Here is a 14800-nt window from a genome sequence, read left to right as displayed (position 1 = left end):
GGGAATGGGGCTTCTTAAGTGCCTCCCCTTCTTCTGGAGGCCTGGGGTGAAAGCTGTGAGAGGAGATGCTAAGTATTGGGGGATGTATGTTGGGGCTTGAGTTGGGAGAGGGAATCCCCAGCATCCAAGAGCCTCACACTTCCTTTCATTTTCTTTCGGGTGGGCGGTTCAGGGCTCCTTACTCCTTAGAGGCCACGTGAACCATAAGCTCCACCACCCTGCAGAGGTAGCTGAATTCGTTTGTCAGACCAGGAAATGAACTTGACAGAGTTGTTAATGAGAGCAATGCCACCCCTGCATCAAAGATGAAAGAGTGGGGGGTCACTGCTAAAATGACAGGAAACAGCCTGTTCCTCCCCATATAGCCCCAAATGCCTGCTACAGCTGGGTGCCTGCTTCACTACCTTTTAAAAACAATTTTAAATTTATTTTCTGTGTGTGGGTGTTTTGCCTGCATGTATGTCAGGGTACCAGGTGTGTGCCTGATGAATGAAGAGATCAGAAGAGGGTCCCAGATCCCCCGGAACTGGAGTCACAGATGGTTATGAGTCACTTTGTGGGTTCTGGGAATTTAATCCAGGTCTTCTGCGAGAGCAGCAAGTGCTCTCAACCAGAGTCATCTCTCCAGCTTCTTCACCGTCTTCTCGATGTGCTTGACAGCTTTCTCTGGCGGCAGATCAGATCTACAACACACACTGTGGGTAGGAACGTGGAAGGCCATGCCAGCGAGCTTCCTGCTCGGCTCCGTCAAGACCTTGTCCACAGCATTGGCGGTGCCAGTGGACGCAGAGTTGATGTTCTAGGCAGTCCCACAACCATCACACCACACTTTCCCAGAGGGGCTATCCATGGTTTGTTTGTTTGTTTTTTGGATGATGAGATGTCATGTGCTGTGGTCATGAGTCCCCCAATGATGCCAAAGTTGTCATGGATGACCTTGGTCAGGGAGGGTAAGCAATTGGTGGTGCAGGAAACATTGCTGAGAATCTTGAGTGAGTGTCATACTTCTTGTGGTTCATTCCCATCACAAGCATGGCAGCACCAGTAGAAGAGGCAGAGATGACGACCTTTGCCTCCACTCTTCAAGAGGGCCCCAGCCTTCTCCATGGTGGTGAAGACACCAGCTGACTCCATCTGTGTTTGGCACCAGATTCACCCCGTTTGATGTGGTCAGGATCCTGCTGCTGGAAGATGGACATTGTTTTCCCATTGATGACAAATTTCCTGTTCTCAGCTGACTGTTCCAGGGAACTTGCCCTGGGTGGAATCATCCTGGAACATGTAAACCATGTAGTTGAGGTCTTTGATGGCAACAATATCCGCTTAACCAGAGTTGAAGGCAGCCCTAGTGACCATGTGCCAATATGTTTGACCAATATGGCCAAACAGGGAGGATCAGAGAGCCTAAATCACGCAACTTTTAATAAGCTAAGTGTGGTGGTGGATGTTCCACCATGATGATAATGGACTGAACATCTGAACTGTAAGCCACCCAATTTAACTTCTTTATGAGAGTTGCCGTGGTCATGGTGTGTCTTCACAGCAATGGAAACCCTAACACAAGACCAAACTGGGCTACATAGAGTCCATATAGTCCTACCGGTTCATAGTCACGTGAAGTTAAAATTACTGGTGCTTCCTGCACAGAAAAAGATGACATACATATAAACAAAAAGGCAAAATGGCGCCAGAATTTTGTCTATTAATTATATTCTTGGTTTTAATGTTTCATTTGAGATCAAGGCTTGCTGTCCTGCTCATGCTGTCTTTGAACTCTTGATCCCAGCTTGTTCCCTCAGACTAACATCTCCTTCGGACGGGTGCCCCATCCAACCTACAAGGTTGTTTCCTGAAACATATTCTTGTCCCTGTGGCACCCAAAGATCTTCCATGAGGCTCTTGGAGATAGAGACCAGGCTATGTAGGTGACTGGGTAGAAACTTGCCATTGCATCCCTGGGGTCATCATCATTTGACTCTGTCTGGAGACCTCTTGCCTTTGCAGCCCAGATACCCAGTGGCCAGGGCCAGAGGTGGTAGCCTAGTAAGAGAGGGCTGTGAGAAGATGCGAAGTGGTTCAGGGATCAAGATGGGCTCTGAGGAAGAGTATGGAAGGAGGGAGGAGGGGCTGAGTCTCAGATGGCCTGTTGTTGCTACTTCTCTCTCCCCTCCTCCCTTTACAGCTCTCTGGGAAACTTGGTTGAGCGTGAGGCTTCTGGTGGAAGCCCAGAAGCCCTCTACCTTTTCAGATATTGGCCTGCAACTCAAGGAAGCTCTGCATCCGCTGTCTTCAGATGTGCATTGGCCCTGTGTTCAGAAAGTCTTGTGCCTTAAAGCAATCCTGTTTAGCTTCTGTTGTCAACTTGATACATCAGAGGGGAAAACCTCAACTGAGGAACTGCAGAGATGAGACTGGCCTATGGGGGATTGTCTGGATGGTTCATAGATGGATGAGGGCCCAGCTCACTGTGGGCAGCACCATTCCCTCCTGGACAGCTAGCTGGTCCCGGGCTGTATAAGAAAGCGAGCTAAGAATGGACCCGATAGCTAACCAGCAGGGTTTTCCTTCTGTTTCTATGTCAAGTTCCTGCTTGAGCTTTGCCTTGACTGCCCTGGATGAGCCTACAAACAAAAATAAATCCCTTTTCCCCCTAAGTTGCTTCTGGCCTGTTTTACCAGAGAGGCTTCCTTAAACTTCTCTGTCTCTCTTTCAGAGATGACCTGGGCCTAGCATGCTGCTGAGGTGGGGGTGCCAAGAAGGGACTTGGTCACACATTGATCCTCGGTGATCACTCCCTTCTCAGAGTTCTCTGCCCCTCTCCTTTGGAGTGTTACAGCTGGACCAGGTGGCAAGGCTTACCGGAGGTGGCCTTAGTTCAGGAGCCCGCACGTGTGGCCTCATGCATTTCTACCAGACCCTGGTTCCGTTCATGCTGCCAGAAAGGTGCCGCCTTGATGACATGGTTATTCGGTTTATTTCCATAGACCACGGCCCTGTACCCTTTTCTTAGGGGTCCCAGCCACCTGTGTGCGTCACTTCTTGTGGGAATGGAAGCAAAGGCAGAACAAGCACCAGAGTGCAGGCCTTCCTTTGGGGCGGGTGGCTCAGGGGCAGGGTAACCCAGAGGGGTCCTGGGAAAGACAGGGGTCTGAGAACTCCTGAAGGAGGAGAAGAGAGGAAGGAGGTGGAACAGGGAGAACTAGCCTCTCGTTCTTGACGCCAGCCCTCTGGTTATCAGCTCTGGCTGCCTTCCTCGAGTTATGTAACCCCCCAAAACGTGGCATCCCAGGGAGGGAAAAAGAGAAGAGGCGGAACCGAGGATGGTGGTGAAGAGGGGGAAGCGCCGCCTCTCTTTGCACCCCATGGGTTGTCTTTGGAATTAATGGAGGACCCCTCATCCCTCACCACCGCCACCCCCACGAACCCTGAGCCCTCACCCCCGCTGTATTCCAGCGGATTTTCCCGCTTTGTCCCACCCGCCCTAGCAAGGCACCCGAGGCTCTGGATGGAGTTTCCTCTCCAAATCTCACAGCCCTGCTACCTTGGCCACGTCTACTAACCGCCCCATCCGAGCCTCAGTTTACCAGTCTGTAACCTGAAGTTTGACTGATATTCAGACCACGTGCAAAGCCCCTGGCATAGGTGCCCGCAGTGGGATGGGCGCGCGCGGTCCGATGGACTGTGCGGTGGCTTTTGCAGGCGACAGTGGAGGGTCGGGCACCGGTGAGGCTGCGGCACCGGGTCGCCGGGCAGGCCCCAGCCCGCCGCCTGCCGGGGGGTCCTCGCGGCCCACCCGAGTCCTCGGCCACAGGGGGACCTCGCGCCTCTCCCCAGCCCGCCCTCCCCTCTCCTGGGAGGTCGGATTCCGGCGAGTGGCTGTGGGCGGGCCGGAGGCTGCAGAGGGGCGTGGGGCGGAGGAGAGCGAGCGGGCGGGCGGGCAGGAAGGGGCGGGGGGCTCCGCGGGCGCCGGCAGGAAGACGGGGACCCACCAAGAGCCTCGGCACCGCGGGCCCGCCGACCCTCCCGCTATGTGGGGTCTCTTGCTCGCTGTGACTGCCTTTGCGCCTTCCGTCGGTCTGAGTCTGGGGGCGCCCAGCGCTTCAGTGCTGGGCCTGGCACCGGGCTCAACCCTGGCCCCACATAGCAGCCTTACACAGCCGTCCACGAAGGCAAATGGTGAGCTCTGGGACCCACGGTCGGTCGGCTGCTGAGCAGGTCAGACCCACTCCCCGAGCTGGGTCCTCCAGCTCGCCCTGTGAACAGGGACACACACTCAGCCCTGTGCAATGGCTGCTGACTCAGCAACCCCATTCTGGTCAGACCTAGTCAGCAGTTCCAGGGCAGGCCCAGTGGGATGCTGGCCGCCCCAACTCCAGCCTTCTCTGTTCACAAATGAGGAAACTGAGGCCAGAATCTGGAGGAGCTCAAGCAAGGTGAAGAGACGCCAGACTAAAAGGGGCAGAGTGAGCCTGTGTAGGAGAGAGTTTACGGCCAAGGACTGGAGGGGGAAAGAAGGGGTGTTGAGGCTGCGTCGGGGAAAAGGATCATGCTCTCCTGATGGGTACAGGCAGGCTGTCTGGCCTCCCGGCTTCTTCCCGTGGGAAGTCGGAGCTCTGAGGCTAGCACGTAGGCCAAGCACAGACTTCAGGACAAGACCGGAGGCCTAGGCTGAAGCTGAGTATGGCTTGGAGGATGGTCGGGGGAGGTGTAAGGTCAGAGGTGGGCGGTAGTATTACTGCAGAGGGAGCAGCTGGGAGACGGTCCAGAGGTTAAAAACTAAACTCGGATCTTTAAAGTGACCGGTTCCTAATGGGTCGACATTGCTCCCCACTGGATCAGAGGCAGAGGGCACCAAGGACGTGACTAAGAAAGGCAGGCAGGGGGTAGGTGACAGGACTCGAAGGCCATGCTGAGACTTCAGTAATTGTAGTGAGAGTCCCAAATGCTCCAATGCCTTCTTGGGCTCATTCCATTTGGGTTTTATGACATTCTTCCCTCCCCTGGTACATTGCCTCCCGGTACCCTAGAGACCTCAGAGCAGCATGTCCGGCTGCGAGTCATCAAGAAGAAAAAAATCATCGTCAAGAAGCGAAAGAAGCTAAGGCAACCCGGTCCTTCGGCGACTGCCAGGCCTTTGGTGACCACCAACCCAGCGAAGACCCTCCCTGTCCCTGAGAAACAAGAACCAGGTATCGCCTTGCCAGGGGTCCTTCCTAGCATAGGATCACGCTCAGGCTCATCCCCTGAGCAGCTCTGGTCACCCTCTATCTAATCCCATCTCCTTGTTCTGTCCTTATGCCAGGATGTCCCCCTCTAGGCCTGGAGTCCTTGCGGGTTTCAGACAGCCAGCTTGAGGCCTCTAGCAGCCAGTCCTTTGGTCTTGGACCACACCGAGGGCGGCTCAACATCCAGGTCAGCAGCCTTAGGACCTTCTCCTTCGCTTCCCTCGTCCTGGCCCTTGTCTGTCGGCCTACCTGGCTTCATCACCATGACCTTGTGTCCACAGTCAGGGCTGGAAGATGGTGATCTGTATGATGGGGCTTGGTGTGCCGAGCAGCAAGACACCGAGCCTTGGTTTCAAGTGGATGCCAAGAATCCTGTCCGCTTCTCGGGAATTGTTACGCAGGGCAGAAATTCTGTGTGGAGGTGAGGCAGGCTAACTATTAGCCTGGAAGTGATTGGTGGACAGACACAGACGTCCTGCGATGGTACTACTTGGGCAGTATCTCCGTGTAATATTTCTCTTTATCTATGTGACCAGGTATGACTGGGTCACATCATACAAAGTGCAGTTCAGCAATGACAGCCAGACCTGGTGGAAGAGTAAGAATCACAGTAGTGGGATGGACATGGTAAGTGACTCCATAGTGGCCAGGACCAGCCCATTAGGGTACTGGGCTAGGGTGAGAATTCTCTGCAAATAAAAAATAGATACACACTTAGGCTCCAGGAGAAAGTTTTTTTTTTGTTTTTTTTTTGGTTTTTTTGGTTTTTTTGAGACAGGGTTTCTCTGTGTAGCTTTGCGCCTTTCCTGGGACTCATTGGTAGCCCAGGCTGGCCTCGAACTCACAGAGATCCGCCTGGCTCTGCCTCCCGGTTTTTTGTTTTTTTTCCCTGCAGTGCTAAGGCTCAAATCCAGGACTTTGTGCATTCACAGGGCAATTATTTACCCAGCACAAGCTCCTTTAGGATATCCTCATTAACTCCACCACAGGGTGGGTGCTGCAGCCTCTTCCTGGGACACCCTTCTGACCTCTGGCTAATTTACTTCTTGTCTGTTCATGGCTCTGGTTTTCCATCTCATGGACCTCTTTTATACAAGGCTGCAGAATGGATATGTTACTCTAATGAGCGGAGACCATGTCAGAAAACACAGCTGCCCAAAGTTGCCCACCAGCAGGAGCTGTGGAAATGGGGGTCCATGTTTGATAGCGTGCATGTCTCCAGCTGAACCTGCCGGGGAGGCTTGGCTCATGGGTGTGGGAGCCTGAACTCCTTCCCTGGATCTTGGGCCAGTGTCAGGTCTCAGCATCCTGAGCAAGGACTTCATATCCCCAGGTATTTCCTGCCAACTCAGACTTAGAGACCCCAGTGTTGAACCTCCTGCCAGAGCCTCAGGTGGCTCGCTTCATTCGCCTGCTGCCTCAGACCTGGTTCCAGGAAGGTGCCCCTTGCCTCCGGGCAGAGATCCTGGCCTGTCCAGTCTCAGGTGAGCAGCTGGGCAAAGGCTGTATGGGCAGGGTCTGACTTCAGGGGCATCCTCCAGTATGAACTTAACTTTTACCTGGAGTTCACTTCCTACCAGATCCTAATGACCTGTCTCCTGAGGCCCACACGCTGGGATCTTCTGACTCTCTGGACTTCCGGCATCACAATTACAAGGCTATGAGGAAGGTCAGATACAACCCCTGTGACCCAGGAAGGAGGCCTGCCTATCCCCTTCCTGCCAGGGCAAACTGGCTGTGACTACCCATGAGTCTCCTGGCCCTGTGTCCCACTTTTCTCCATTTCTCTTGATTCCTAAGTTCTGTCCAATTACCCTTGTCTTGACACCACCCTTTCTGTCCCTTCCTTCTGGCCTGCTGTGCCTTCATACCACGTTGCTCACATCTGTGTGCACCTCTGGCTCTGTAAGTCCTTCCACAGTTACTCATGGTCTGACTTCTTCTATGTGTAACCGCCTCATGCTCCCCTCTGTCTCCCAGTTGATGAAACAGGTGAATGAACAGTGTCCCAACATCACTCGCATCTACAGCATCGGGAAGAGCCACCAGGGTCTGAAGCTGTATGTGATGGAGATGTCAGACCAGCCTGGGGAGCATGAGCTGGGTACTCTTTGACGGCATGGGAAGGGGTGGGCACAGCACAGGCTACGGTGTGAGCTGGCGCTAAGCCTCCATGTATTTCCAGGAGAGCCTGAGGTCCGCTACGTGGCTGGAATGCATGGGAACGAGGCCCTGGGGCGGGAGTTACTTCTGCTTTTGATGCAGTTCTTATGTCACGAGTTCCTGCGAGGGAACCCACGAGTGACTCGGCTGCTTACTGAGACCCGTATTCACCTGCTGCCCTCCATGAATCCTGATGGCTATGAGACCGCCTACCACAGGGTAGGCCACCCGGCATGAGGGCCTCCCTGTCCCTTCTGCCATGGTACACAGAGCCTGTTTGACTTGAACAAGGACCTTTCTTGGCAGGGCTCAGAGCTGGTGGGCTGGGCAGAGGGTCGCTGGACCCACCAGGGCATTGACCTTAACCACAATTTTGCTGACCTCAACACACCACTGTGGTATGCAGAAGATGATGGGCTGGTACCCCACACTGTCCCCAACCATCACCTACCACTGCCTACTTACTATACCCTGCCCAATGCCACTGTGAGTATTTTGGGGCCAGTGGTGGAGGGCAAGCCCCCCCCCCCGTTTCTGTGTGTAGCCCATCCTCACCTACCCTTGTCTAGGTGGCTCCTGAAACGTGGGCAGTGATCAAATGGATGAAGCGTATTCCGTTTGTGCTGAGTGCCAACCTCCATGGGGGTGAACTTGTGGTGTCCTACCCTTTCGACATGACTCGGACGCCGTGGGCTGCTCGTGAACTCACCCCCACACCGGATGACGCTGTCTTTCGCTGGCTTAGCACGGTCTATGCTGGCACTAACAGGGCCATGCAAGACACAGATCGCCGACCTTGCCATAGCCAGGACTTCTCCTTGCATGGCAATGTCATTAATGGAGCCGACTGGCACACAGTTCCTGGGAGTATGTGCCTGAGAGTGCAATTTGTCCTGTCTCCATAACCACCTAGCCCATAATAGTCTTTTTGTAATGTATAGTACTTGTCAATCCCGACCCTGGGTGTCTCTCACGGGCACTGGGAGAGTGGGCTCCTATCCACCCACTTAACACTCCAGTGTCTTTGGTATCCCCAGGCATGAACGACTTCAGCTACCTACACACCAATTGCTTTGAGGTCACTGTGGAGCTGTCCTGTGACAAATTCCCTCATGAGAAGGAGCTGCCTCAGGAGTGGGAAAACAACAAAGATGCCCTTCTCACGTACCTGGAGCAGGTGGGATCTGAATCCCCAGTTCCTGGCCTCCCTCCCTGAGTTACCCCTGGCCAGTCTGCTGCCCAGGAGTTGTACCGTAAAGAACTGGGAAAACCAGCAGTCTTAACTGGCATCAGATTTCCACTGCATTGTGGACCACGTGTGATATCAGATTGCCTTGGAATGATCTAGGTGAGGAAGTGCAATTTGCTAGTAGGGTGGTTTCAGATATTGTAAGCCAGTGGAACTAGAAGCCAGAATGACCTGAGGCTAAACTGGCCCCTGGAATAGTCTCAGACCTGTCATTGTTAGGATAGCTTTTCTCAGAAAAGACATTAGTTAGAGGTAACAATGTTACATCCCTCTGGGACTAAGATCCCTGTGAATGGCTCTGTAAGAATAGCATCCATGATTCTACAAAAGATATCTCCCCAGCATGAGATGGCCCGGAGGTAAAGTCACCTGCTGCTCAGCCTAACAGCCTGGGTTTAATCCATGCCATACACGTGGTGGGAGGAGGGAACTGACTCCTACAAGTCCTCTGACCTCCACACACTTGTCCTGGAGTGTATGTCCCCACATGCAAACATAGGCCCACACAACATAAATAATGTAAAAAAAAAATTCTTTTTAAAAGAGGATTGAAGTTCAGATGCCAGCACCCATGTAACAAGCTGAGCATCCCCAGAAATTCCTGTAAGCCCAGCTCTGAGTTGGGTAGACAAGAATTGCTGAGCCTTGCTGGCTTCCAGCCTAGCCAAGTGTGAGCTCCAGGTTCAAGGACAAACCCTGCCTTAAAGAAATAGGTGGAGAGAGATAGAGGAACTTGATGCCCTGTTCAGGAACGCCTGTACATACACAAAGATAAGCTTAATAACAGCCCTACCACACTTCGGAAAGCCCCAAAGTTATACCTTCTTACAAGACCAGGTATATGTTATCAGTTAGGAGATAATTTTTTAAAAATAAATTTATTTTTTTATTTTTATATCCCAGCTGCAATTTCCCTTCCCCTTTCTCCTTTTTAATAGAAATTTTGTCACCTAGGATCATAGTAGATCTGGCACCTTATCAAGCTTGCAAGGCAACAGTCAGAAAGTTAAAAAAGTCACCTTTTTTTTTTTTTTTTGAGACAGGGTTTCTCTGTGTGGCTTTTGGAGCCTTTCCTGGAACTCACTCTGTAGCCCAGGCTGGCCTCGAACTCACAGAGATCCACCTGCCTCTGCCTCCCGAGTGCTGGGGTTAAAGGCATGTGCCACCACTGCCCGGATCAAAGTCACATTCTTACGCAAAGGGAAGGTGTCTTTAAATTTTTTGTTTATTTGTTTGATTTTAAGTCAGAGTCTCACTGTGTAGTCCAGGCTAGTCTTTAACTTGAAATCTTACATCTACCTCAAGGCTTTGATAAACTTTTATACAGGCTGAGGTGATTCACACCTGTAATTCCAAAACTTGGGAAGTGGAGGCAGGAGACTCAGGCTCAGGGGTAGCCTGGACTACATATCGAGACTTTACCTGAAAAGTCTTCAGCTGGGCAGTGGTGTCACATATCTTTAATCCCAGCACTCAAGAGGCAAAGGTGGGTGGATCTCTGAGTTCGAGGCCAGCCTGGTTTCTAGAGTGAGTTCCAGGACAGCCATGGCTACATAGAGAAACCGTGTCTCGAAAACCACAAACAAACAAGCCCCACCAAAAACAAAACAATAAACAACAACAACAAAAAAAAAAAACCCACTTAACTTCCGCTACACAGGTGCGCATGGGCATCGCAGGAGTAGTGCGGGACAAAGACACAGAGCTGGGGATTGCGGATGCTGTCATTGCTGTGGAGGGCATTAACCACGATGTCACGACAGGTGTGTGTGTGGCCGAGGGAGGAGCTGGGGACTTTTCGACTGGTCAGGAGTTGAAGATCCTTGAACCCCATCTAACCTCCCGCCCTTCACTTCTATCAGCATGGGGCGGAGATTATTGGCGGTTGCTGACTCCTGGGGACTACGTGGTGACAGCCAGTGCTGAGGGCTACCATACAGTTAGACGGCACTGTCGGGTCACCTTTGAAGAGGGCCCTGTTCCCTGCAATTTCCTACTCACCAAGACTCCTAAGCAGAGGCTTCGAGAGCTGCTGGCAGCGGGGGCCAAGGTGCCCCCAGACCTTCGGAGGAAGCTAGAGCGGCTGAGGGGACAGAAAAAGTAATGTCTTCAGCTGAAGAGAGCCACATGCTTGGACAGGCTGGACCTGTCCGGAACTGAGGGAGGAGGATAAAAGAGGGAGGAGGGAGGCACAGGGCAGAAGAAGAAGAGGTGCTCTGCCTTATTAAAGCTTCCTGGTGCCTGGTATTCCTGCCGTCTCTATATGTCCCAGGTCCTTCTCCAGGCTAGGGCTCAGCCTGCCTCTGAGCTCCTATTCTGCGTGCACTTGTACACACTAGCGCGTTATGTACAAAGAAGATCCCACCTGAGCCCTGGTCCCCGGGGCGTGGCAGAGCAGCTCACTTCTGTCTGTGATTTTCTGCCATGGGTGCTATTGCATTCCTTAAGCATCTGCTTGGTGTCCAGTGTGTGAGCAGTCAAGAGTCAACAGTGTCTGTACCCGGCCTTCTGGGGCTTCCGGTGAGGAGGGCACAGGCAGTCCACTGTGAGGTGTGCCGAGGTGGAAGACAGTTGATTTTGTAGCGCAGACAGGGTGGTCATACACATGGGAAATGAAGGTCTGCAGGGACTCCAAACAGTCAAGGATGCAGTAGAGGTGGTTTAGGATTTCAGATGAAGTCCACGCCAGGCAAAGGATTATGGATAAGGGACTAAAGATCAGTAGAAAGCATCTGAATTTATTTCATCAGCTATTCAGTGAGTACCAATAAATACATGATAGTTTCTTTCCTACTAAAGGAGGAATTGACTTGTGAACCTGTGTCTTGCCAAGAAAACAACCCATTACAATGATTCCAGACAGAAAATTTTAATGCTAGAAATAGTATATAAAATTGAAATTACTTCATGAGAAAACGGGGGAAAGGAAATTTCACCCAGAAAGCAGGAAGTTAATAACCTTTACTTACTGTTGTTGCTATTTAAAGTTTTATTTCTTTAATGTGGGTGCCACATGCTCGTGGAGATCAGAGGACAACTTCTGGGAATCAGTTCTCTCCTACTGTGTGGGCTTCAGGAATCAAAAGTCATCAAGCTGAACCATCTTGCCTGTCCCTGCTTTGGGGTTTATACCTGTATTTAGTTATGTTGATGCTGAATCCAATTAACTTAGCTGTCAAGGAATTTGTAAAATGTAGGTAAGCTTTGGGCCCTTTACAATTCAGAGTAGCAGAGATTCCTCTCCACTGTGTTCCATTCGGTTTTTACTTCATTGGACATAACAGAATCTTAGTTGCAGACAATGGAATCCAATCAACAGCTTAAGTAAAAAGGGACTTGTTAAAAGGTCTTAGTTTATACAGCTTCCAAGAGAACTAGAGACCAGACTTCAGTGCTTCCAATTCTAAACAACACAGCCATTGTCAAGAAAGAGCAGAGGAATGCCAAGCCATGTTATAGGAATATCTTATAGGAACCATTTGCTTTCTATTGGCAGCCAAGATACTAGAGACCAGATGTTAGAAACTTCTCTATATGTACCAGAAGAACTGGACACTTCCACTACCATAGTCAGAAAATATGCCATCTCCTGTTGCCCAATTTTACACCCAAGTCTAGGGCTATAGCATCTCTTCAGTGGTATCTAGGTTATACGAGTAATATATGAGTAATCCCAGGTAAAAAGAAATCTGAGAGACTTAGCTCTTGGCCTTTTGCCTTTTAAAATATAGGAAGTCAAGTTAAAACAAGCTTCAAATCAATGATAAGTGAGCTCGTTTACATGTTGGAAACACTGAAGAGGATTTCTGAGCAGGATCACTGTATTGTGCAACATTAGGGAATTGTGTTTAAAGTAAGTCAGTACTAGGACTGGAGAAATATCTCAGCATTTACTTTTCTTGCAGAGGACTCAAGTTTCGTTTCCAGTTTACACATGGCAGCTTACAACTTTCCTTAACTCCATTTCTGAGGTATCTGGCACCCTCATCTGGCCTCCAAGGGCACCATGCATGCACACAGTGCACATACATATGTTCTGGCAAAACCTTCACACATCTTTTCTTCAAAACTTAAAATGAGCCAGTAACCCAGAGGCCCACAGAACAACCAGACCAATGCTATTACTCTCGGTTACTCACCAGAAGTAGATGGTAAGGTCCTGTTGCTAAAGATACCACACACTTTGGTTGCAGGACACACAGAAATCAAGCGAACTGACTAGGAAACATCCCCTCTGCTAGCTGGCTTTCACAGTGCTAAAAGGTGCTGTGCAGGTCACTGGGAGAGAAAATACACTCTAGTCTTTGAATAGGAATCATCTAGGAACTGAAGTTTCAGCACAAAACACTTCTTGGAAGAAAAGCTTTGGAGTCTTCTTTTCATTCTAAGTACCCCAGAACGTGTCCTCTCTTTCTGTCATGTGGATTCTGGGTTGATTTCAGGTGTTGCTTTTTTTTTTTTTTTTCTGCTGGGTCATGTCTTCAACCCACAGGAACAGTTTTCAAAGAGATGTTAACCAAGCATTTTCTAGAACTGACAAAAGACAAAAATTCACAGGTAAAAGAATCTGGGGGCTAGGAGTGGGTGGCCACGCCCACCCTGCAAAGGCAGAAGCAGAGGCAGGAGGACGGCTGTGCATTTGAGGCCAACCTGATGTACAGAGTGAGTTCCAGGCCAGCTAGGGCTCCATAGTGAGAGCCTGCCACCCTGCTTCAAAAAAGAAAGAAAGAAAGAAAGAAAGAAAGAAAGAAAGAAAGAAAGAAAGAAAGAAAGAAAGAAAGAAAGAAAGAAAGAAAGAAAGAAAAAGAAAGAAAGAAGAGGTGGGAGAGAGAGAGAAAGAAGAGAAATATGCAGATTACTCAATTTTGGGGAAGGGGGTTGGGTTTTTTTTTGTTTTTTGTTTTTTTCTTTGTTGGTTTCTCTCTCTTTTTTATTAAGGAATTCTTTTAATTCATTTTACATACCAATCACAGATCCCCCTCTCCTCCTCCCTCCTCCCCCTTCCACCTTCCCCCCCAAGCCATCCCCCATCCCCTCCTCCAACAAGGCAAAGTCTCCCACGGGGAGTCCACAGAGCCTGGTACATTCAGCGGAGGCAGGCCCAAGCCCCTCTCCCTGAATCAAAGCTGTGTAAGGTGTCCCACCATAGGTAATATGCTTCAAAAGCCAGATCATGCACCAGGGATGGATCCTGATCCCACTGCCAGGGACCCCTTAAGCAGACCAAGCTACACAACTGTCTCACTTATGCAGAGGGCCTAGTCCAGTCCCATGGAGACGCCACAGCTGTTGGTCTAAAGTACATGAGTTTCCATTAATTTGGTTTGGTTGTCTCTGTAGGTTTCCCCATCATGATCTTGATGTCCCTTTCTCATAGAATCCCTCTTCTCTCTCTTTGATTGGACTCCTGAAGCTCAGCCTGGTACTTGGCTGTGGATCTCTGCATCTGCTTTGGTTTTAGCCAAGGCTGTCCTGGCACTAGCCCTGTAGATCAGGCTAGCCATAAGCTCATCAATCCACCTGCCTCTGTCTCCCAAGTGCTGGGATTAAAAGCCTGCATTATCACCATCAAGCATTATCCAATCATTACTTGCAAATACTAACAATTTTTTTATAATTAAATTCATCTTGAAGAATTTTTTGATTATATTTTTTATATTTGAATGCATTCTAAATACTTCTCATTATATTCACTGGTAAGTGTAGATCTCACCTCTCATCAAAAAAGCTACTTTTATTTTATTTTTGCACCAGGTAAAGATCATTACAGAAGGCTACAATTAGTCAAAATGCATAGATCAACTGACCATGGGGTGCCCATCCCCAATTAGTACATTTGCAACACAACCCCTACATTTAAGGTTCAACAAACATCATGGAAAAGCGGGGTGAAGAACTGTAAGAGCCAGAGGACCAGGACATCTGCTTAGGGATAGTCTCTTCTAAACAAAGGACAAGAAGTGTTGTTGGTTGTTTTTGGTTCTTTTGGGGGGCCCACCACCCAGCTCCCAAATAAATCAAACACGGAGGCTTATTCTTAATTATTAATGCCTGGCCTTAGATTGACTTGTTTCTTGCCAGTTTTTCTTAATTTTAAATTAACCCATCTGTCTTTTGCCTCTGTGCTTTTCCCTTTCTCTATTTCTGTATACCTTTCTTTCTT

The 14800-nt window shown here is 50.0% G+C and overlaps 1 protein-coding gene and 1 pseudogene across 1 annotated transcript; one reads left to right on the top strand and one right to left on the bottom strand.

Moving 5' to 3' along the window:
* Window positions 1-486: 486 nt before the first annotated feature.
* On the bottom strand, window positions 487-1398 carry LOC143272991 (glyceraldehyde-3-phosphate dehydrogenase pseudogene; annotated as a pseudogene).
* A 2542-nt stretch (window positions 1399-3940) lies between these two features.
* Window positions 3941-10884, top strand: Cpxm1 (carboxypeptidase X, M14 family member 1). The gene is made up of 14 exons (XM_006984522.4): window positions 3941-4176; window positions 5028-5189; window positions 5303-5412; window positions 5507-5646; window positions 5762-5852; window positions 6559-6709; window positions 6806-6894; window positions 7206-7329; window positions 7411-7607; window positions 7695-7874; window positions 7958-8255; window positions 8426-8565; window positions 10298-10400; window positions 10500-10884. The coding sequence occupies exons 1-14, from the start codon at window positions 4029-4031 to the stop codon at window positions 10739-10741; spliced, it is 2175 nt and encodes a 724-aa protein (XP_006984584.1). The 5' UTR covers window positions 3941-4028; the 3' UTR covers window positions 10742-10884.
* Window positions 10885-14800: the final 3916 nt, after the last annotated feature.

This window comes from Peromyscus maniculatus, chromosome 4 (assembly GCF_049852395.1).
Source record: "Peromyscus maniculatus bairdii isolate BWxNUB_F1_BW_parent chromosome 4, HU_Pman_BW_mat_3.1, whole genome shotgun sequence".
Classification (NCBI taxonomy): domain Eukaryota; kingdom Metazoa; phylum Chordata; class Mammalia; order Rodentia; family Cricetidae; genus Peromyscus; species Peromyscus maniculatus.
This window is presented reverse-complemented; position numbering and strand designations above follow the sequence as displayed.

Coding starts and splice junctions, on each gene's coding strand:
- Cpxm1 (XM_006984522.4), top strand. CDS start 4,029: ATGTGGGGTCTCTTGCTCGCTGTGACTGCCTTTGCGCCTTCCGTCGGT. Junction 5,853..6,558: donor ACAGTAGTGGGATGGACATG/GTAAGTGACTCC, acceptor TCATATCCCCAG/GTATTTCCTGCCAACTCAGA. Junction 7,875..7,957: donor ATACCCTGCCCAATGCCACT/GTGAGTATTTTG, acceptor ACCCTTGTCTAG/GTGGCTCCTGAAACGTGGGC.